Raw genomic sequence first — 24,005 nt, forward strand, 5'->3', positions numbered from 1 at the left:
GAGCTTACAGTTCCCACCTTGGTAAGGTGCTTAAGAACTGTGACCATGATCACAATGGTTAGATTGGAATCCGGGTCTTCAATTTGCATAACCACAACATTTGCCCCCTTCTTGCCTTCACTATAAAAGAAGCAAAACTTGTTGAGTCTTGTACCAAAGAGGACAATGCACAGTCTCCTGGGAAGGACACAAAGAATGGTGCAAGGCAGCGATCACTAGTATAAGCACAGATACACATGTTTAGAGCAGAATGCTTTATTTCTTTAGTCATTTTACTATTTGGTACATACAGAGGTTATTCACCAAACAGCTGCAATCCCTTGCTGAATACTATTGGATAAAGAGGGGGAAACAAAGAACGTAAGATATTCATTAACCAGCATTTCATGACATGGCTTTTGCTTTGTCTGAACCCCAATTTACAATTTTTTACCAGAAGCACAAAATGGGAGCAAACCTTTTGAGTTGTGTACCTACTATCAAAAACCAGACACACATCAGCGTTCAGCTTGGGCACATGGGGGGAGGATCTGTAGAACAAGAACACCCTTTAGGTTTAAAATCTTTCAAGTAAAATATCAGCACAACATAATAAAGCAATTCCAGTTGATGCAGCAGCGCTGTGTAGACAATGAATGCCTACCACCCAGTGTTCAGGGTTTGAGGCTTTCAGGAATAAAATGCAAAACTCTAAAGTGACTGCACTCACTCTAAGTCACAGCAGTGTGCCAGCCAGGGACCGGTCTGCCCCTGGCATTCTTACAAATCCAGCCAAGATGGCACTACGCGTGGTGCAGCGACCACCATGCTCTTGTAGCCAGGGCCGAGTGTTTATGCGATCTGTGCAAATATCATGGGTATTGGTGAGAGTCTGCCATCACTAAAACCCAGCAGAGGTAAAAATTAACTATCCGGTGCCCATCACTGCTTCCGCAGGGGTAGCCAACTCTGGTCCTCGAGAACCACAAACAAGCCTGACTTCCAGGATATCATAATGAATATGCATGAGAGAGATCTGCATACAATGGAGACAGGGCATGCAAATCTCTCATGCATAGTCATCGTGAATATTCTGAAAACCATGCCTGTTTGTGGCTCTTGAGGACCAGGTCACCCCCCTACACTACTGCAACAGATGACAAAATCTGTAAATCTCCCACCCGATTAATAAAACACAAGGCACTCCTTTTCTGAACCTGAGCCAGAGCATCTCCAAATCCACATCAACACATAACAGATTTAAAACCCACAAGAAAAATGGCAAGGACAGATCATCAGGACACATAAAATACACCTTAAAGCAGTTTCATTCCATCTAGACAATTAGACTAAAGTACATTTTGGTAGGCAGAAACAACTATTTAGGGCAATTCTTTTAGCAAATTAAAATAACATTTCTTATGAATTTTTCTTTATGGCAACATTACAAATTTTCAGCAGTTTTTCCTTTTATTTTGCCATCTTTATCCTGATGCATCCGAAGTAATTACCTTCAGATATTCCTTCAATCGTGAAAGATATCTTGGCATACAATCACTCTGAGGTTCTCAGCATAAAAAGTCCAAGATGTGAGCGGACACGCATATTCTGGGATCTGGCATTCTGCCGACAGGGGAAGGGGCCAGGTGAACATCTCTCAAAATGCCCCCCCCATCTTGGGAGGATGTCCTGATTCTGCAAATATTCATCCACTGTCCCCCATCACCATCCTATTCATTCCCAACTTGATCTTCACATCCTGCTTGCTTCTCAAGCTAGCAGAGGATGGTAACACTGGAGGCAGTGACCATAGTCCCTGCGAAGGAGGCGGTCCCAGTCACTGCTCAAAGGAGCACATGAAGTGCCAGGCCTTGCAGGCAAAGGACTAATACTGGCAATGGCTGGGCTAGGGCAGGAGGGGGCAAAATAGGGGGAAAAAAAACCAGGTAGACGTAAATGTAATCTTATGGCAAACTAACCCCAGCTGAGACACGTTCTGACGAACTGGAAGCTCAAAGGAGCCAGGACGATGCCATTGGGCAAAATGTTCAGCCCAATCTAAGTGCTACCGACAGGGAAGTGGGAGCTCCCACATCTGGACCATTTGCTCGGAACAGTTAGGGGCCTGGAAGGTTGAGAGGTATATTGGTGGGTGTAGATCAAGCATTCAAACTTCAATATTAGCAAATACAGCCATTCAGGGACACAGCTGATTTGCAGCCCTGAACGGGCAGTTTTTTTTATGTGCAAGGCCCAAAGCACATGGCTGCTACTGTCATAGAACGGCTCTCAATTCCTGTGATTTGCCCCAAACTGAAGGGATTTATGGGCAATCTAAAGCAATTTTTTAGGTGGTAAAAGCTATCAAGTGGACTAAGGATTTTTTGGGGGGGTTTTTTTAAAGACACAGTCATGACAGATTTTAGGGCTAAATACAGAAAGGAATTTCATTCTTTTTGCATTTCTGGTGAAACTACGTAGCACATCTGCTGAGAAATTCAAAAAAGTGCAGGAACTTATAGCCTATTGGCTACAAGACACATTCTGCTCTAATTATTGAGCTAGGTTTCACGGTATTGATCAACTCATATTTGACTCTGTGGCCTACGCATTTTCCAGTTGTGGTCTCCTCCTTTTCTTCCCTCCCCTGGAGTGCTTCAACATGCTGAGCTTCCTTTTACTGCACTGACAGCCGACTCTCAATGGCTTTTATTTTCCATGACGCTTCAAGCTGGTTACAGAATTAAATTTAAAAAAAAAGTTCACTAGTTTTTTTTTGTTGTTGTTGTTCTAGCACACACCTTACGAAAGAATTAAAAGCCCAGCTTCAGAAAGGGCCAGGATGTTAAAACCATCTCACATTTAACAAGGGAAACGTACAGGGGGGGGGGAAAAAAAAATCACATAGACATGGATAAAATTTGGCCAAAAATGAAAACCTAAACAGAAATCTGGCTCAACACTGTTCCTCCTTGATAAGAAAGGATGTTGACAGTTGTTCTCACCTAGAATCATGTAGGAACTACAATATTTTTGGCTAGCAGAGAGAGCAGGGCAAGGTCTACATTTCCATCAGCCTGTTGCAAGGCCTCATGAGCCTCCTGCAGACTAAAGCCGGCACTCAGAATCTGACGGACAGCCGTGATGGGGAAAACGGGTGAAGGCTCTGCCAAACTCAAGCCGGGTTGGTTGACAGGAGAACTCTGGGAACCTTCAAGTTCAGGCCTCCACGACTTTGGCTGGGGAGCGGCATCAGCTGCCTCGCTCATGTGCGTTTCAGCCTTCTGAATGCCCTGAGGGAGAAAGCCTTGGTTTAATGTGCTCCTCGACGCTGACAAATCATCCTGCTCTGAACTCTGCTGAAGCAGATATGGGTCCCTGGCTGGGGACTCAGAATCAGATGGAAGGCTAGTGCACGGGGTGTGGTTCTGATGAGATGTTTCAGCAACTGTAGTGTCGTCTTGATGATCTGGTCCTGGCATCTTTTGAGTTTCTTTTACAACTGTTGCTTGGCTATGCTCTAACTGCTTGGTATCACCATTTCTCATTATGTCAAGGCAAGATGGTGGCACCTGAAACTCACAGGCATTCAAACATTCAAGTTCAGATACCTCTTCCAGCAAGGAGGCCCTTGGATTTAGGCTGGCCGGATCCACATTTAAAGGTTCATTTTTTGCATTTTTCTCAGCGAACTCTGTGATCTTAGTTTGATCATCAAAATCTATATCTGGTGAAGAGATAACTTCTTCAGGCAGGTTTGTTGAGGTTCCTGAACCACTTACGATCAAAAGTTTGTGAAGTTCCTTCAAGGCCGCTGCTAAGGATAAACATGGTTCCTCTATGGGTTCTAGTTTAAGTGGACGCTTATCAGGCGATGCTGTGAACGGGGAATGATGATTTTCAGATGGGAGCCTGGACGACTCTGTCTCCGTTCTAGTCATCTCAATATTATTTTCTGATTGTGTTAAGCAGCCACTGGAAATCTCCTGGCTCCCAGCTTCAGGCAAAGAAAAGCCACTTTCCATTATTTCCATCTCAGAGCAATCTGAGTTTAGACCAACGCCACAACTGTCCTTAGTGTTCTGCTCGCCTGCCAAATCGTGCATCTCTGTTAAGCGGTCTTTACCTCTATCTAGATCCATAAGGATTTCAATATCTTTATTGAAAAATGTCAATGCTGGAGCAACCTCTTCCAGAGGTGGAAGGTCCATCTTCTGCTCATCTCTGTGCATGCTACCTTTTAATAAATTAACGAGGGATTCTTTTTGGATGTCATGATTCTCTTCAGCATGTAACTCAAGGTTTCCAAGCATACCAGGATGCTTTATATCACCTGATTCCAATTTTTGCACAAATTGTTTATTTACTGGTTCTCCATGCAGCTGAGGGTCTAAGGAAAGCTCATCCAATGGGCTGAATTCTAGATGTTTGCAACATGTAAGTTCTTCACCTAGAACCACAGCTGGCATACTGGCAGCTGCTAAGGAAGAACCTCCTTCTTGTGTTTCACCTGTACAAGGTTCACAAACATGAGCATCTTCTACACTGATTGGTTCTTCAGATGTATTCTGTGAAGCAATGATTGGGCTATGAAAGCTGGATGATCTCATCTGGACAGAGGTGGTGTCATTGTCTATCGAAGAAGGATGCTCAGAAGGCCCCTGTAGAGGAAAACTGCATTTCTCCTTTTCTGGGGAAGCTATGTATTCAGTGGGGGTCACCAGAGGCCCCACAACTTCAGGTTCAACATTCTCTGTTAAACTGGACTTGTGTGAACAAACTGATGCAGGGGCAGAGACCGAACGATCTAGCAAATGATCTGGGGGGTTACAGATCTCAGAACCTAGTCCTGATGGAGCAGTTGACCTGCTCAATCCATCAGTAGGTGGTAGTGATGGCATGTCCAGTGAGGTAGATTCTCTCTCTCTGTTTCCTATAAAGATAGCGGGGGAAAAAAAAAAGAAACAAATATTTAGGTTGAGCTGAGAGCTGTTAAATACTACATGAAACAAAAATAAACTATGATTATTTCATGTTGCTTGCTAGCAGCTAGTTTGAGCATTTCCTGTTCCTTAATGATGAACTCTTTGACTTTATCTCCAAGTCCTGAGTTACTTTGGATACTTTTACACCAGGATCCCAGAATAAAATCTCAAAACCCCACTTGCTAGAGTTCTGTAACAAAGAAATGATGGTTTTCTTGAGCATAATCATTTTTATCTCCACCATGCCACTGGGAGGTCATTCCATGTATCTGTCACCCTTTCTGTGATACAGGTCTACATTCTCTCCCCACAACCCTCAAGTTCCCTTGACTCTAGTTATGCTTTTGGAATCATTAACAGACTACACCAATCTTTTATTAATTATTGTCTTTGTGTGTCAGGCACTGGAAGATGAACCAATCACTTTCCCTTGGGAATTTCTCATGGACAACACACTGAAGGCTCTCCTTTTTTGAGTTGTAAGATGTAAAAACAGAAACATTTTCACCCACTGCCAAGTGATTTTTACTGTCCATTAACAGAGTGATTTTTTTAAGACATTAAATAAGAGTCAAGAGCTGGCAGGTATTACCAAAACAATACTGGTGATACAATTCAGCAGCCTAGCTTATGCACACAAATTAGAGGTTAACAAATAACATATATATATAAAATCATATTTAGTCGAGTGACATCTTTTTACTGGACTAAATATGATACCCTTGGGTTAAGAAACCAGTTAATTTGCAGTTTTTAGTTACACTGAAAACCAGACCTGTCTATTGCCCTCCAGAGCTAGAATTGTGCATTGCCAATCTAAACAAATTAATGATTCATTTATTACAAAGTCAATACTTGACCATGCCAGGCAAGTACCCTGATCCCACCTGTTTAGGTGGACCCAGGCAATAAGAAGAGCAAGGACAAGAGAAGTCTCAGTCAATGAGAAGGCACAGCTGAAGGCTACGTCTTCAGTAAATTAAGGAGCAATGAAACAACAGTTATAAAACATTTTCCCATCTTTTCATTATATTGTAGACATGTTTATTTCTGTTGCAGAAATACAGCTTTTATATTTGCCAATGACTCCCTCAATCACAGTTTGTTTACGAACACAAAACTATATTTCTTTAATATAAAGTGGCAATCAGTTTAATTTAAGTAAATTTATTTTAACTATATATTAACTACAGCAAAATTAACCAACTCTTCTGAAAGGAAGAAAGCTGGGCACTTGAGGTAGCATACACTTTATTAATACGGTTAACACCGTACACCCCTGTCAGTTTGCAAGGGATGTCTGGCTTCACAGTCACGGTTCAGCTGCATTCCCTGTGCTTTTTTGCAGTTGCCGGATATAGATAGCAGAGTTTTGGCTATGTCATCCCAGGCCATATATACTTAATGAACCACAGCCGAACTAGCAAAGTACAGAACTGGGGGGAAAAAATGGCTGCCACTACATGTGTCTGCATGTATGCGGAAAGAGATCTTCCCTCACATGGCGACACTGGTTATAGCTAAAGCTTTTAAGGTTGTGTCACTCTGCATCTCTTCATCAGTTTATCCTGCCGCCTTTCAGATTCTGGGTGCAGCCACCCAATTACCCAGGCATGTTACCAGATAGAATATTTCCTCCCTCGTTAAGCCGTTTACCTTTCCCAACATGAGGCTACCCCGGTTGCCATCGTGGGTCTTTTTCCAATACACTACAAACAGTCAAAACCCTTACACTTGATTGGAGGCGTTTTCAGGTTTAAAGAGCTGCATTTTATTCTTTTTAATCATATCCAAACTCTTGACAAAAAGCCAAGTCTAAAACCCCAGCCCCTTTTCTCTGCAGTTCCTTCTCTCCCTGTTCATCCCAGGTGAACACGCTAGGTGCATAAACCCGCAGGTCAGCTGCTTTGCAATGTTTGCCCTTTTTGGCTAAAGCCCTGCAATGATAAGGCCCAAGTTTTTCTTTGTGGAAATGTTTCTCTTACAGGAGCTGCAGATCATTAAATCCTTGGATAAAAGACAGGTGGCTTAAAACTGTGCAAAGAAAGCTGCCCTGCCGGCGTTACTCCGTAGCTTACAGGAACCCCCAGGAGCGGGTGTACTCAGATTAACTGATGTCACCGCGAATGCCCCACCATAGGAGACATGAGAGCTGGAACTGCTGAGGAAAGGTGCAGAGAGATGAAAAGTTAATCGAAACAGTAAAAATCAAACCATTATTGAAGGTGGCAGACAAACAGAAGGAAAACATTTAAAGGCAGATAGATGGTCTACAATCGCTTTAACTTCTTAATACTTTAAAATACTCTGCGGTTTGTGGTGGTGGGATGGACCTTCATCTTATTATTAAGGATTTTATATTTTTTTCCAACTGCCTAAACAAATTCAAAGTACTTAAAATCCAAAATAACATTCTCTAAAATGACTTATTCCATAATCAAGCGCAAGATCTTAGTAGGGCAGTTCTGCAGTGGGATGGTATGCCCCGACGGGAGAGACACTGTTCTGCAGGGACCGAGCATGCTAAGTACTCTGGGGAGAGGAGCTCCCCTGCACTGTAAATACCTGGTCTGTGGCCCACTCCAGCGGCAGTAAGCACACACTACATGCATCAAGGCCTCTCATCTTCTGTTTGAATTAGGAAATAAAACACAAACAGCAAACGGGGTTAGGAATTCAAAGCAAGCAGCATGCCAGAGTTACAATACAATCTCTCCCAGGACAGGGCTTGTGGATTTCAAAGCAGCAGGAATACCCAAAACATACTCTAAACAGAGTCAGCATCTGAAAAGAAGAATTATTTTACAAAAAAAAAAAAAAACCAACAACCCCACCCTAAAAACGTGGCAATTTTATTTTGATATTCTGGCACTGTGTGTGATGTCACTTGCTGCATCATAGCTAATGTGGACCAATCAGCATCTCTCAGGGTGAGGTAATCTGTGACTCCTCTGCTAATACGCAGATTTTCAGGGAGTCAAAAGGAGCATCTTAAAGAATTTCAAGGCTAACTACCTAAAGGTAAATATTTTCAGAGACATCAGGTGAGTATTACTGCCTGCTGTATGCTGAAAGTATACAGCAACTACAACTCCCTCACTATTTTCCCTTTCTACAAGGGAAGGTTCACTCCTTTTTTTTTTTTCACTTCTGCTCCTTGGGGTTTTGAGGTCAATCAAAACTAAGACTGGGATCCAGTGCCATGGGCCAAACAACCCAGGGTATTGCCCCTATTTCTAATTTTTCTTTTATAACCTTATCTCCCACTCCCCCTCAACCTGACTCAGCCCACTGCAGCGTCCTTACTCAGGGACCACAGACCGCAGCTCCCTCCAGAGTGTGGTAGCCATGCAGCCTAAGTCCAGCCAGTAGGTGGCACCACCGAGCGAGGGCCAAAACTCGCTCCCCCACAGGGGCTGTGAACGCTGCTTCCATAGCATCCCCAGCCCCGGCTGACCTGGGGAATGGAAGATCTGCCTGTGGCACGGCAGCACTGCTACCGGGCTGGCCTGGGTTTGGTTCAGGGCCGAAGCTCCTTAGGAGTTTCTGCTCTTCTCAATCTGCCTGGCGTGCGCTCTTGCTGTCTTGACAAGAGTCAAACGTCTGTACTAAGACCACCAGAAGACTAAAACATGAACAGCATGTGCAAACAAATGCGGGCACAGCTTAGGAAGGGAGAAAAAAAAAAAAACAGGAATGGGGCTAAAAAGCTGCCCACCTTCTATCTGGAAATAAATAGGCCAAAGAATGAGGAGAACCAGTCCAATAGGAAAACATCAAGCCAGAACAGGCAAACTGATGTTTAGAAGAAAAATCAATAGTGCTCCTGCTGCACCACATGGAAGCAATATCCATATGAAAGCAGAGTCTTTGAGCCTCACATAAAATGCTGTTAGATCATTTGTATTGTTTTTGTGCTGCGCTTCAAATGATGCACTTTCAGCTAAGGAATCCAGGGATGAACAGAAATAACGGAGACACAAACATGCTAGATTGCCAGAGTAGCGTTTGCTAAGCAGTATCTATCTGCCAGTGGCTGGCACTGAACTGATCTTTACCTCTCCCTGTCCCCTTCCCCAAACACCAAGAGAGATGGAAGCTGCTCCTGAGCTCAGGAAGTAACTGCCACAGCACAGTCCAGAAGGAAAATGAATGACTGCAATATGAGAAACCTCCCTTACTGGGCAGACTGGATGGACCATTTGGTCTTTTTTTCCGCCGTCGTGACTATGTTACATGATAGGAAGCCTTCAAGGAGTGCCAGGGAGGAAACTCCAGAGGAAAGGGACAGCATGGGCGAGCCACACGGGGAGAGTTTGGAAAAGAAGCACTGGGCCCAGTGACACACTGGCCATACACTGATCGAAGGGAGAGGCCCCTACGCTCCAAATAAAGCCCTGCTTAGGACACCCTGCAGTCTGAGCTCTGTGAGAAGTATTTCCTGCAGCACACTGCTCGTCTTGAGCTTACCGAGCGGCCCCTGGATCCTGACACGCCCCACCCCCCCCTTCTCTCTAGCAGAAAAACATTATAAAACCTCAGCACCACAAACCCTGTGAACTGGAGGCAATGCTGCTTCCCTGCAGGAAGGAAGAGGAATCCTTAGTTACAGGTGTTATATGTATGTCAGGGAAATAACCTGCAGGGCTTGTCACACCTTATCTTACTTTAATTAGATAAAAAAAAAAAGTTATAAAATGACAGAGCAGGTGCTAGTAAGTTTGTCCATGCACTTCGGCTAACGACTCCCTCCTTTCACCTGCATGCCCGGTACCTGCTTCCTCTGCCGACTTCTGCAGCACTTCAGCCAGTTCTTGATCTGCAATGTCCTCTGGCTGCATATCTTCCCGCCCTGGCCCGTAGGCCAGCCTGGCACACTCAGGAAGCTCTCCCTCCGGCAGGAAGGTGGTCTGGGTACCCGTGGTGCCAATCAGAAGCACGTTCATCTTGAGGTCAATGGAACACTGGAGAAGAGTCAGAAAAGCAATCATGCACCAAGGAGCTTCCGTGGCCCAGGGACAGCTCCCTGTCCCCCCTAACCAGAGCAGCGAAACCCTGCCCTGCGACTCGCTGGGCGACATTACTCCCTGCCTGCTTGTGTGTAAAACACCTGCACTTACAGCAGCTACAGAAAGTCTACACCCACCTGAACATTTTATACATTTTAGTGTGCCAGACTTGCACGCAATTAAATGGATTTTTTTTTTGTAATTTAACGTTTATTAACCACCACTTAACACATCCAACATTAAGCATTTACATAGAAAACCTAACAATTATTATTCCGTACTGTCACACAGACTACCAAACAAATGTTTGACAAAGAAAAGCCATAAACACTGATTAACTTGTGTCCCCTCCTTTATCGTTCCCCCCCTTTTGTTTTGTTTTTTTAAATGATCTCACCTCCCTTCTACATCTCACCCCTTTAATTTCTTGTGAGGTGGTTTCCTTCTTGCCACAGGCCAGACCTTTAAGGTACTCGGGATACTGTTGTCACACGCACACTTTGACCGGTCTTGGCCTGGAAGTCTGTAGCTCTTTCAAAAGTTGTTGCTGGCCTCTTCGTTCCCTCCCTGATCAGTCTCCCTCTTGCATGGTTATCCAGTTGGGAGGGATGGCCTGATCTAGGCAGGGTCTTGGTGGTGCCATAGACCTTTCATGTCTTAATAATGGTCTTGGACCCTGCTCCAAGAGATATTCAAAAGGACTATGCAATTCATTTATGCTCATCTCCAGATCCCCGCCTTTCCACAACTCTATCCGGGAGTTCTTTGACAGCTTCTTGATGATCATGGTTGGGTTTTTGCTTTGAAATGCATTACCCAGTAATGTATCCTGTCATGTGAATCAGTAAAATTTAACAGTTTGGGACAATTCACTTGCTGGGTGCTTTTGACTGTTATTGGTTACACCAGTGCTTTAAGTACAAGGGAGTGAACACTTAGTCAACCAAGCCATTCCATGTATTTATTTATTCTTTATTTCCTAAGGAATTCTGGAATATATTTTTCACTTGGCAGTTGTGGGGTAGGGTGTGCGAATCATGATTTTAAATTACACTACCCTTATCATAAGGCTTGGGGGTAATTGCACAGAGCGGCAGTCACTACCCTTGAGCGAAATGTGGGGGTAACCTGCATGGTGCAGCAGATACTACCATAAAAACATAAGAAAAAAAACATAAGAAAATGCCATACTGGATCAGACCAAGGGTCCATCAAGCCCAGCATCCTGTTTCCAACAGTGGCCAATCCAGGCCATAAGAACCTGGCAAGTACCCAAAAACTAAGTCTATTCCATGTAACCATTACTAATGGCAGTGGCTATTCTCTAGGTGAACTTAATAGCAGGTAATGGACTTCTCCTCCAAGAACTTATCCAATCCTTTTTTAAACACAGCTATACTAACTGCACTAACCACATCATCTGGCAACAAATTCCAGAGTTTAATTGTGCGTTGAGTAAAAAAGAACTTTCTCAGATTAGTTTTAAATGTGCCCCATGCTAAGTTTTAAATGTGCCCCATGCTAAGTTTGCTGGGCAGACTGGATGGGCCATCTGGTCCTTTTCTGCCATCATTACTATGTTATGGAACGAACACGAATTTAATTTTACTTCAGGCAATAAAACGTGAACATTTTGGAAGAAGATGTGGTATAGACTTTGAATTTAGACACAGACGCTAAAGAAACTATGGTCTTGCCTTTACTTTACAGCATATGTTATGAGTGTGGATCAGTTTTCCAGTGGGCAACTGAAGCATTATATAACAAGAAATCCCCCAGAGCTAATACGCTGCATTACTCCTTCCTAGGTCCTCTAAGGGCTAGCTAGCTGATTACTTCATACTTAGTTTTGCCCTGGAAAGAAAGATTAGGAGAGGTATCAGAGAAAACCCCAAGCATGAAATCTGGGGCTCTAAGGTGGGTTTTTTGTGGCTCGGTAGCAGGAACATGGAGTTGCCTGATGTCCAGTTGTTGTGCCAGAAAGCCAAGGAATCAAACCTGGTGTGCAGTATCCCACCACCTCACTGCAATACAATGAACCAGAAGACTTGAGGGGAGGCCAATGTGATGCCAATTTTTAAGAAGGGCTCCAGGGTGATCTGGGAAACCACAGACTGGTGAGCCTGACATCAGTGGCAGGCAAAATGGTAGAAGCTATCCTTAAAAACAAAATTACTGACCACATATACAGACATGGTTTAATGGGGGAGAATCAACATGGTTTTTGCTAAGGGAAGTCTTGCCTTACCAATTTACTAGATTTTGTTTGCGTGCATAAATAAACATGCAGATAAAGGTGAGCCACTTGATATAGCATATCTGGCTTTTCGGAAGGTATTTGACAGTCTATCATGAAAGACTCCTCTTGAAATTGGAAGGTCATGGGATCGGAGGCAGTGTCCTATTGTGGATTGGTAACTGGATATAAGACAGGAAAAGGGAGGTAGAACTAAATGGTCAGTTTCCAAACAGAGAAAGGTCATTAGTGCAGTGCCCCATGCTATCTAGCAAATTCATAAATGGTCTGGAGAAAGTAAGCAGTGAAGTGACCATATCTGTAGGTGACACAAGATCGTTTCAAGTCGTTAATATGGCAGCGGATTGTGAAGAACTGCAGAAAAATCTGGTGAGACTAGGAGACCGGGTTTCTAAATAGCAGACGCAATTTAATGTGGACAAGTGCAAAGCAATTCAGACGGAAAATAATCCCAGCCACAGGAGTCATCACCCAGGAAAAGAACCTCGGTGTCCTTGTGGACAATACCTTGAAATCTATGGCGCCATGTGTGGCTGTAGTCAAAAAGACAAACAGAATGCTATGAACTGAGAACAAAGCTGAGAATATCATAATGCCTTTGTAAGATGCATGGTGCGACCGCATCTCGAGTACTGTATGCAGTTCTGGTCACCCCCCATCTCAAATAAAAGACGGAGCAGACACAGAAACGGTACAAAGAGCAACCCAAACGATAAAGGGGATGGAAAAGCTCCCTTATGGAGAAAGGCTAAACAGATTAGGGCTCTTTAGCTTGCAATTGGGATGACTGAATGGGGATATGATGGAAATTTATAAATCATGAGTGGGGTGGAATGAGTAAACAGGGAACAGTTATTTACCCTTTCAAACAACACTAGGACTAGGGGCACTCCGTGAAAGTAGCAATTGGCAAATTTAAAACAAATTACAGGCAGTTTTTTGACACTCAGTACACAATCAAGCTATGAGCTCAAAGGAGGATCGGATAGGCTCCTGAAGGAAAAGTGTATAATTATTAGCCAGGTAGACTTGGGAAAATCAGTGTTTTATGCCTGGGAGTGAGATAAAAGAAACAGATCAACTATTGGGGTTCTGCCGGGTACGTGCGGCTTGGAGTGGCCATTGTCGGAGACGGAGCACTGGGCATGGCACTTCTTAAATTCTTACTTTAAAGCTTCCCAGATGAAGAAATGAGCATGCAACTATTTCTGGTTCCCAGGCTGGATGAGAAACTTCTGAGCAAGACAGAGAGCAAATGGAATTATCATCATCCCAGGGAGGCCTCTGAATGAGCATCGCAAGAGTTCTCTGCAGAGATCTATACAGTGCTTCCTCCTCCGGACATTTTTTTTGCGTAAGTAGTTTTATTGGCATATTCAAAGTAAATCCAACATAACCACAAGGAAACATTTTCTATGAAACAGATCAAACACCCAGTCGTTGTCCCCTCCCCACAATTTCACATTTTTTTATTGACAAAATCCCACATAGCATGAATTTAAGAGAAAGAGTGAAAGTCACCTTCCACTCAAGTCAACAACAAAAACAAGAAAATAACAACAGTAATCCTCCTCCAGAAATAAAGTTTGGGCAAGCTAGAAGACAAAGTACAGACAGAACCAACTTAAGACCTCTCCACAACTCACTGCATAACAGGCAATTCTCTACTATTCCTATTGGACAGCAGTCTGAAACACCCGAGGGTTTTCGTTTTATGCTAAGGATTTCCCCCCATTGTACACCCAAGCACCTTTGGGAACCTGAGCCAGCCAGGTGTCACTGCTGCATGATGGCTGTGATCCTCGCACTCTTTCGGCCCCAAAAGAATCTCTTACTTTGAGCTCAACTAGGCAAACCTGAGATTTTCTTCTACCCTGGAAATGCATGGGTCTGGATTTCTTATCTGCCCAAATGTGGCCAGTGAAGCTCATAATAAAAGACAGAATTCCTCCAACTGCCATACAACCAGAATCTTATATTTCCTTCTACCTTTTACAGCAGCTAAGAGAATATGTCCAGCCAGAGAGAGATGGCCCATTACCTGATGCCGTTTGAGCATGTCCAGTCCCAGCAGCATGTCCATGGGCTGCTCCTCAAGGATTGAGAAGGAACATGGCAGGAAATCGCCTTCAATCTGAACCTGAGCTAAAACAAAATATCCCCCCCACCCCACAGGACAATGATCATCAGGGAGACATCCACACACACATGGCAGACATGGGGAAATTCATCAACAAACAGACAAGCAGCACCGATTGAAAATGATCAACACTAGGCAAAGCAGCAAGGAAAAAAAAAAGTTCAAGAGAGGAAAGGCCACCGAGAGGCAGAGAGAAAGAGTAATATAAGTGGTGTGCTCCAAAAGAAGCTTTCCAAAATTAGGAGGCACAAGAATATTTTCAAATGCGCTAGAGCAGGGTTGACCAACTTTTACCAGCCCCAGGTCCAAACAACTGTTTTGGAAAACACTTGAGAGCCAGCGCTAACTCCTGGACCATGAGATCTACGGCATCCTATAGAACGCCTAAAGCTGATATTATTCTGTATGGTTAAGGGGTTATCAATTAAAAAATAAGAAAGATTGTCATACCTTTGTTGTATTCAGGCTCATTTCCATTCTACTGAAGCAGCTTCCTTGCGTTTATTTCACTCAATTTCTACATGTCTTCTTCTTATTTCCATATTACATGTCATTTTTTTCTACCTATGAAATAACTCAATGGTCTCAAAATGTATAGCTATTCAAGAAATCCCACAAAATATGAAAGCCATACCAAATAATTTTTAATAATTTACACAATGTTACTTTATTTAATCATAAATACATAACATGAAAAAAAAATCACAATACTTATCAACTAATCCAAAATAAATAAAATAATGGCCACCACCAGCGTCCTCATCAAGATAAAAAAAAAAAAAATATATATATATATATAAGAAAAAAAACCCCCAAAAAGACAAAGCACCAAAAAAAGTGCAAACAAAACCCCAACACCTATCCGCCGACGCACGCATACACAGACAGCCACCAGTATTACCCTTCCTTCTGCAGCATAGACAAAAGCATGTACTCGAAAAGATACTTTTTCTAATCCAGTCAGGCACGATTACCGAATCAGGAGTGCAGATCTCAGAGCTATGTAAACCAGCGTGCCCAGCAATTTATATAGACCGTTTCAAAAAGAATTAGCGTACAAATATCAAAAGCACTCAGAAAACATCACTTAATCCATAAAAACACAAAACAGCAGATTAAAAAATGTAATAAGGTAAAGACATAAAAATATCACCACTATTATACATAAAACAGGTTTACAATACTATGCATGCACAGTACCTTGTAGACCCCAAATGAGCGAAACTCAAAGAGCCATTCCTAAAGTTGTAGCATTAAGAACTCCGCCCATTCAATTTGCATGATCATATCATTTGGTGACAGAGTCCAGTTCATAAATCCATCTCTGTTCTTTCTGAAGCAAAAGGCTATTTACATCCCTCCCTACTGTCAACCTGCTGTAGCACACAAAATCGCATGTCCGATATACTGTGGCCATGCTGTAACCAATGTTCAGTCAAAGAGGCTTCTAAACGCTTCGTACGAATTCCACAATTCTGAACTTTATGGCTCTAATAGTCTTGCCTACATAAATTAAATTGCATGGGCATATCATCACATAAATTGCTTGATTTGAATCACAATTTGTAGACGCACTCGAGTTATACTATTTCTGCATGCATGAGTGTATAAAGACCTGAGTGGTAAGGGACATATCACATACTTTACAATGTCCACTAGACGACCAGAAAAGCTGGGGGAGACCAAATGGTCCCCTAAATACCATGCCCTTTCATAATCAAACAAGGGAGGTTCAAGAAGCGTGAATCAAGCCTAACCACCTTACTGGTAAGAGTGGTGTAAGTTAACACCCACACACCGCACATTGATTCGAATGCTCCTCAGGGGGTTTAAAAAGGAGGTCCCGGTTTATATAAAGGGCCTGTTTATCTGCACGTTTTACTACCTGCATATGGTAGCCATGTTGTAAAAAAAAAAAAAAAGGCACCTGCAAATCAATTGCATTTCATCTGAATTCTGTGATAGATGCATATGTTCAACGTAAGCAAAAAAGAAAAAATGGCCTACGAGAAGATTGTTTCTAAAGTTTCATGGATGAAAATTATGGTAGTGTAATAAGCTATTGCTATCACTAGATTTCCTGAATAATATGGTGGTCAATTCCCATTAGAATGACAAGACATATCTAGAAAGGAAACTCGCGCTCTATGCATTGTGTGTGTAAATTTCAAATTAGGATTACTACTGCTCAAAAATTGAAAAAATAAATAAATAAACTGAGAAAGGCTACTTGTGTTCCCTTCCAAATTAAAATTATGTCACCAATAAAATGCAAGACCAAAAACCAGATGTATGTGCTACCTCATTTTGAAGATTGGAAACATGGTTGGTAGTGTCATTGTACTGTAACCTCCCTCAGTAGGAGGCTCTGACAGCGACAAGGCCGGTTTTAGGTAATCGTAGCTCACCAGTGAGAGCACCCACCTCTTTTCTGGTAAGCCTAGCAGAACCGGCTCGGACTGAAAACTATTAGGAATTTGATGGGGTATTTTTTAAACAGGCCAAGGGCTCAGCTGTGGGGGGCCTCAATAGCCCCTGACATAGCTTCTCTTTATGTTTTCAATTTTGAAAACAAGATATTATACCCATGTAATTTATGTAGGCAAGACTATTAGAGCCATAAAGTTCAGAATTGTGGAATTCGTACGAAGCGTTTAGAAGCCTCTTTGACTGAACATTGGTTACAGCATGGCCACAGCATATCGGACATACGATTTTGTGTGCTACAGCAGGTTGACAGTAGGGAGGGATGTCAATCGCCTTTTGCTTCAGAAAGAACAGAGATGGATTTATGAACTGGACTCTGTCACCAAATGATATGATCATGCAAATTGAATGGGCGGAGTTCTTAATGCTACAACTTTAGGAGTGGCTCTTTGAGTTTCGTTCATTTGGAGTCCACAAGATACTGCGCATGATAGCATTGTAAACCTGTTTTATGTATAATAGTAGTGATATTTTTATATCTTTATCTTATTACATTTTTTAATCTACTGCTTTGTGTTTTTATGGATTAAGTGATGTTTTCTGAGTGCTTTTGATATTTGTACGCTAATTCTTTTTGAAACGGTCTATATAAATTGCTGGGCACGCACGCACGGCGTTTTAAGGGCACGCTGGTTTACATAGCTCTGAGATCTGCACTCCTGATTCGGTAGTCATGCCTGACTTGGTGGATCAGAAAGACTATTTTTAAGTGTCAGGTGACGGTGTTTTGTCTGCACTTATTTTGGCGCTTTTTTTTTGTATTTTGCTTATTTTTTTCTATCTTAGATGGTAGCCATTTATTTATATATTTTGGATTAGCTGATGAGAATTGTGATTTTGATTTATTTCATGTTATATATTTAGGATTAAATAAAAAAGTATTGGGTAAATTATAAAAACATATTTATTTGGTATGGCTTTCATATTACCCATATACACATCCAACCAAAGCCTCTTGCTTTACCTATTCCCCCCTTCATTATCCATTTCTTTGCTTTCAGGATCATCTCTGCCTCCTCAAGCCACCAACAAAAACCAACACATATGAGTTGCTTGCTCCTTTTGGGACTTCAATAACTTGCATGTTACATCTCCAAGATCGATCTTCCGCCTCTATCACTCCCCCCCCCCCCCCCCCCCCCCCGAGTTCTACAACAACTGCAATTATGTTTTTTCCCCGGATTTCTATATTGTTTAGCTACCATTCAATCTGTGCTAAATGCAAGCTAATGGGAACTATTTTTGATTCCAAACTCCTCATGGAGTCTGACTGCTGGAAAAGTCAGCCATGAACGAGGTTGGCAGTGCTTTCACCTCCTTGAGAACCAAACTGAATTCTTCTCCTCTCCTCCTTTATCTACAGCTGGAGACAGCGAGGGCTTGCATGTGCGTCCCCAGTTTCATTGGCATCATCTAACCTGTTATGTTCTAGTGTTTCCCGTTCTCCTGGCTGCTATCCCTTTTGTATAGGTCAGAAGTGAAACAAAAATGTGCCACTATTAAATATTATTTGGGGCAGATGCTTTTATCAGAGCCATTGTCAGCAAAAGGAGTGCAATGCCATTAGTGCTCCATAGCACTTAGCCTCCCACCTCCCTCAGCCTGCCAGAAGGTTCTTCCCTAGCAGTAGCATGGTTATATCCCAAACGATAAAGGCGGAATAGAGGACGTCTAGAGATCTGCACCTTAAGCCCTGTGAAATGAGACTTAAGGACCTAAATACAAAGATCTTAGAGGAGAGGAAAGAGATGTTCAAATACCTCAAAGATATACATAATGCAACAGAAGCAAACTTTTTTTTTAGCAGAAAGGGTGTTCTAGAACAAGAGGTCACGGCAGGAGGCCCCGTGGGGGTGGACTCGGGAGTAATATCAGAACACATTTCTTTACAGAAAGGCTGGTGCATGGAATGGCCTCCCAGCGGAGGCGGTGGAAACAGAACTCCATTAGGTTGGCTGATCCAGTGGCAAGTACTGTGCCCTGCCATGCAGGAGGTCCCTGGGTCAGTCCGCTCTGCGGGATCAGCTGGGACTGCTGCAGAGGCAGTGCTGACAACTCTTTCCCTTCCCTCCGACTGGGAAAGGGGGAGAGGCAAGGTCATTGCTTAAGGGTGACACTTGGTGGCTGGATTCAAGCACCCCCGAGTGTATGATTCCAGAAGGCGTCCTGGCGCTTGGCCCAGGACCATCACGGCAATGTCCAGAATAAGCATGCAGGGGAGGAGGGCAGAAGAGATACGAAACATAGGAAAAATTCTTAGGTGCCTACAAACGAAGCCTTGTGGTGCCGGATCCTAGCACTGGTTTCACCTGAGCAGCGAGTATAGAGGAGGAGGAGGAAAACTGCCTGGTCAAAAAAAAAAAATACACGAAACTCTAGGATAAGCACAGAGGATCCCAGGTTGTGAAGAAGTGAGAGAGAGAAACCAGAGATGAACTGGAGTCAATGGCATCTTTAGCAGGAATACAATTAGACTAAACTGGCCTTACAGCTCTGATCTGCTTCACGCTCCGTTTCTAGAAGACAACGTTTTTCTAAATAACCACACAGTATGTGCTGGATGCATTTGTTGTGTGTCAGAGCTGTAAGGCCTCATGGTCCAGGAGTTAGTTGTGACCCTCAGGTTTTACAAAGGCCTCATGTTATCCCTTGAACTGGCAAAAGCTGGTTACACCTGTTATGAGAGGAGGAACCAACATAAACAAATCTAGCACAATAACTATTGTCTCTGCAATAAGCAGGCTTCATCACTTTCCCACTGATTTCTCCTTTTTTTTTTTTTTTTTTTTTAAATAAAAATAAACTTGAAAGTTCACAGAAAACTTGGTTGACAACCCAATGATGGGGAGAAGGCAATTTTGGTCCTCGGGTGTCATAAACATGTCTAGGTTTCGGGAGATCCACAATGAAAATGAATGAGATATTCTTATGAGCAAATGTACCTCAATCACTGTGGATTTACTGAAACCCCGGACCTGTCTGCCTGCCCCATACTGCGGGAGACCAGGTCACCAATTCAGAATCATCTCCTTGGACAGGAAACAGCGCCGGTGAGAATGTAAAACAGACCAATCCCTTACACTTTCAGAGATCCCTCCCCAGAAAAAAAGGGGACTTTTTTAACCAAAGAGCTATTTGGTTAAAAAAAACAAAAAAACACAAAACACATGGCAGCTGTGATAGCACAATCTACTGTGGAAAAAAAAAATTGACAAGATCTTGGGGGGGGCGTCAAGATTTGCAACTTTACTGAAACAATATTGGAAACATACTCGGTTATCTTTAAGCCAATGGTAGAATTGTATACGCTGTATAACTGAAATAGTTAATACAATTTGGCAGCTATTTCAAGAAAAAAAAGCGCACAATAAGGGTTCATCATAGATGAGTGCACAGGTACAAGTACCTCCTATATTTATAATACCTGCTGGGCAAATTTATAATAATCCCCAATAATATCTTTATAGCACAGTGTAAGAAATATGTCATCACATAAAATCCAATCAAATGTTAATGCCAATGTTAACATTTTTATGAAAGGGAGTTTATATGAAACATATAATATTTTTACAAAAATATTTCTACTATCACCACTTAACATTTCTATAACGCTACTTGACATATAACAGTGCTCTACAAACACACATAAGGGACCGCCCCTGCTCAATAGAGCTTACAGTCTAATCAAAACAAACATATATGTCAAGAGATCTGGGGAGTTTCATATAGTAAGACAATGGTTAAAATGAGGGAGTTAAAGAGGCTGAAGGTGGACAATCAGGCGTAAGATTTAAAAGCAGCCTCTGCATTTAATCCCTTGGGATGGACAATTTGTAAATGCAGACATTAATTAACATTAAAGATAAACATTTAAAAGGAAAGCTCACAAAATACTTGTTGTTGAAATAAATGAAGTGGAATTATGAATTAATGCTTATTTAATACATGGGGGTAGTTCAATTTTGTGAGGTGTGATCATTATGCAGTTGGACAACGGGAATATCATGAAGTAAGTCTGAAAACCCTTTAGCCTATCGGAAAAGATGTTTGTTTCTTGGACTGGCTTTTACGTGGTGGCGCGTTTCTAGATTTGGAAAGGAAGTGGCAGCAGCTGAAAGAACCCCCTGAGGTAGAGACAGCAATAGTCTCGAAACACAGTGCTCTATCGGGCCTGATGTTAAGTCACATCAAGAGAAGGGACGTGCATACAGGATGCAAGTCAAACCTCTCTGCCTGGTCTCGAAATGTGTGAACAAACCGGCCTCTGAATGTCTTAGCAAGACTACGGGTGCCAACAATATGTTTAGCTCATTTTGTTTTTTCTTGCATTGTTCATCAATGCATTGAGGCACCACTAGTTCAACGCTGTATGGCTCTGGGACATCTTTTCAGTGGTGGAGACCGCGGGGCTCAGCCGTTACGTTAGGAAAGCAATGGATCTTTTGACTTAAGTCCTTATAGAATGACATTTTTTAAGGTCTACACACTGACAGTTTTCAAAGAAAATCTTCATCATAAATGTTATGAACTGACTTGGGAAGAACAAAGGTTTTTTCTCCTGTGATGGCAGCTTGATGTTTAGCATTCTGGGAGGTCAACGACTTCTCTGCTATCTGAGGTTTTTTCCCCTTTAGAAAATAAAAATCTGTATGCTTAAAAAAAAAAAATTGCACCCTTAGATAATATTAAGATTAATAAAATGGTAGAGTATTTAGGATTTTCTGATAGAAATTACATTAAGAAAAAACAAAATGAACTAAAAATAGTGGGAGTTTTTTTTTTTTTTTAATAGAAATCATAGTTGGCCCCCAGTGGGTTTATTACAGATCTGTATCTGGTTAGTTGGTTGGATGAGTTTTATATTGCGTTTTCCCTGAATCTCTCTCCCAGCTTCTGTTCCCCTACATGGCCACAAGAAACCTACCATCCTCCCAAGTGGCCTTCCTCTCCTGCCCTTCTTTGGCAGCTGCCAAACTCACGTATACATGACCTTGGGCATTTAATGGCCATGCCCCAAAATGATGGAACAGACAACCATTAGCTCTTTACCGCGAAACAAACTACTGTAACTTCAGAAAGCTAGTCAAGGCATGGCTATTCCTCCAGCCTATCAAGGGACATTCATCTGAGGGGTTTATCCCAATTTATTTTTTTATTGACTATCTCATTCTCTTCTACCAGTACCTGCTTGATCCCTCTGTACTCATCCATCACCACTAACTAAGACGTCCATCGGACATGCTCCTCCTCCAGCCCAACATCCACTAATTCTCTACCCTCTTTCTACTTCTCCCAGCTCTACCCTTATGATTATGAATTCTTCAATTATTAAAACTAAGATCCAACCATAATTACATTTGTAATCCACCTCGGGACCACTGGTAAAAAGCGGAATATCAGATGTCTATAAATAAAAACATCAGAAAATCTAAAACTGAAAATATCATTGGAGAACTGGCATTATAATTTTGCAGAACATGAGTTGGAAATATCAGAGGCACTTGTACCCATGCATTCATCTATGATGGTCCCTTAATGTTTGCTTTTTTCTTAAATAGCTGCCAAATTGTATTAAGTATTTCAAGTATACAGTGAATGTTCTTTATACTTGAGATTCAATGCACATTCACTTAGACTGTTCATGTACAAGAATTGTATAAAACATATTTGCTTACCTAGGTGCACCCTGCCAATAATCTTCTGTGTGCCCACACCCTTGGCGATTCCTGCCCATCGCTTGTCTACCAGTCTCATTATGTGGCATCTCTCGGCACAAGCCTGGCTCATGATGGTCATCTGGGCACCTGACACAAAATACCAAACAAGAGAGTGATGCAGGAACGTCTGCGCATGCCGAAAGCACTGCTCCCACCCACAGGACTCTCCATCCTGCTTGTCAACAGAGAATGCACCATTTCAGTTCTCAGCTTTGCAAAACCCTCTTAAGAATCTGGGGGCTCTGCCCACAAAAAAAAAAGGTTCTCATGTGCAATATTTAGGCCCAGTGTGTACAACATCTGTGCGCAGAGCTATCTGAAGCGCCATTCTATTTTCCTCCTCCTGTGTGCACACCTTGCAGGAAAAAAATGGCTCCCGATAGAAAATTATGTGAAAGTTTCTGTCGCTAGCAGCAAGACAACCAGAGATTCCACACCTTGGTTTGGATGAGACTGCAGTGCGGGTCGGAGGTTTGGCTACAGCTGGCTCAGACAGGGAGCCCGCAGGGGTCGGGGGGGGGGGGGGGGGGGGGGGGGTTTTGGCTACAGCTGGCTCAGACAGGGAGCCCGCAGGGGTCGGGGGGGGGTTTGGCTACAGCTGGCTCAGACAGGGAGCCCGCACGGGTCGGGGGGTATGTCTACAGCTGGCTCAGACAGGGAGCCCGCACGGGTCGGGGGGTATGTCTACAGCTGGCTCAGACTGGGAGCCCGCACGGGTCGGGGGTTTGGCTACAGCTGGCTCAGACTGGGAGCCCGCGCAGATAACGTGACCAGTACAGCGTGAGGTAAGAAAACTGATTAAAGTTCCCAAACAGCAGCAACATATATACTGTGAGTAGCTGATATGAAAGATACATTCAGATAGTAAGCAAAAGGCAAGCATTTTTTCAATGGAAAAGAAGGTCTAGGAAAAGGTGTCAGTTTGAAGCTGGGTGGATTCAGAAGCGATGTAAAGAAGCATTTTTTTTCTGAAAGGGCGGAGGATGCATGGAGCATACTTGTCAGTGGAGGTGGAGGGATGAATGGAAACGACTGGAATTGAAGAAAGGTTGGGCTGGGCACAGAGGACCCTTCGTGATGAGGAAGGGAGAAATCTAGCAGGGTCTGTGGTACAGCAACAAGCAGGAAAAAGGAGTGGCCTAGATGAGCCTGGGGCTGTCAATTTCCGTGAGATCAGCTAAGGAAAGGACATGCCCAGAGCTCTGAATTCTACTCTTCCTGTACAAGAGCTAAATATGCAAAGCAAGGCATGTTAATAAAGCAACTCATCAGTGTCCAAAATCACAGAGCAACACCACTTGAAGGTTTATGTTTTACCATAGATAAGGACCATAGAGCCCCACCTAGTCTAATCACCAGGGATTCAGCATCTGCTGCAGGCCCCAAGATACCAGTTATATCCAGTGAAGGTCATAGCAATGTTCACTTTTA

General features: G+C 42.8%; 1 protein-coding gene across 4 annotated transcripts in view; it reads right to left on the reverse strand.

Moving 5' to 3' along the window:
• Positions 1–239: 239 nt before the first annotated feature.
• DDI2 (DNA damage inducible 1 homolog 2) overlaps positions 240–24,005 on the reverse strand; it is a 55,271-nt gene continuing 31,505 nt past the window's right edge. The window contains exons 6-10 of one of the 4 annotated variants that reach the window (XM_029578129.1): positions 22,533–22,661; positions 14,272–14,375; positions 9,724–9,928; positions 7,530–7,592; positions 4,776–4,912 (exon numbers count right to left, since the gene is read on the reverse strand). In XM_029578129.1, the coding sequence (XP_029433989.1) occupies positions 7,576–7,592; positions 9,724–9,928; positions 14,272–14,375; positions 22,533–22,661 (455 nt within the window). In that variant the 3' untranslated portion in view covers positions 4,776–4,912; positions 7,530–7,575. Of the gene's footprint in view, positions 4,913–7,529; positions 7,593–9,723; positions 9,929–14,271; positions 14,376–22,532; positions 22,662–24,005 lie in introns of all 4 variants that reach the window. The other 3 variants (XM_029578130.1, XM_029578127.1, XM_029578126.1) reach the window with 3 other exon arrangements.

The sequence above is a fragment of the Rhinatrema bivittatum genome, chromosome 15, assembly GCF_901001135.1.
Source record: "Rhinatrema bivittatum chromosome 15, aRhiBiv1.1, whole genome shotgun sequence".
In the NCBI taxonomy this organism is placed as follows: domain Eukaryota; kingdom Metazoa; phylum Chordata; class Amphibia; order Gymnophiona; family Rhinatrematidae; genus Rhinatrema; species Rhinatrema bivittatum.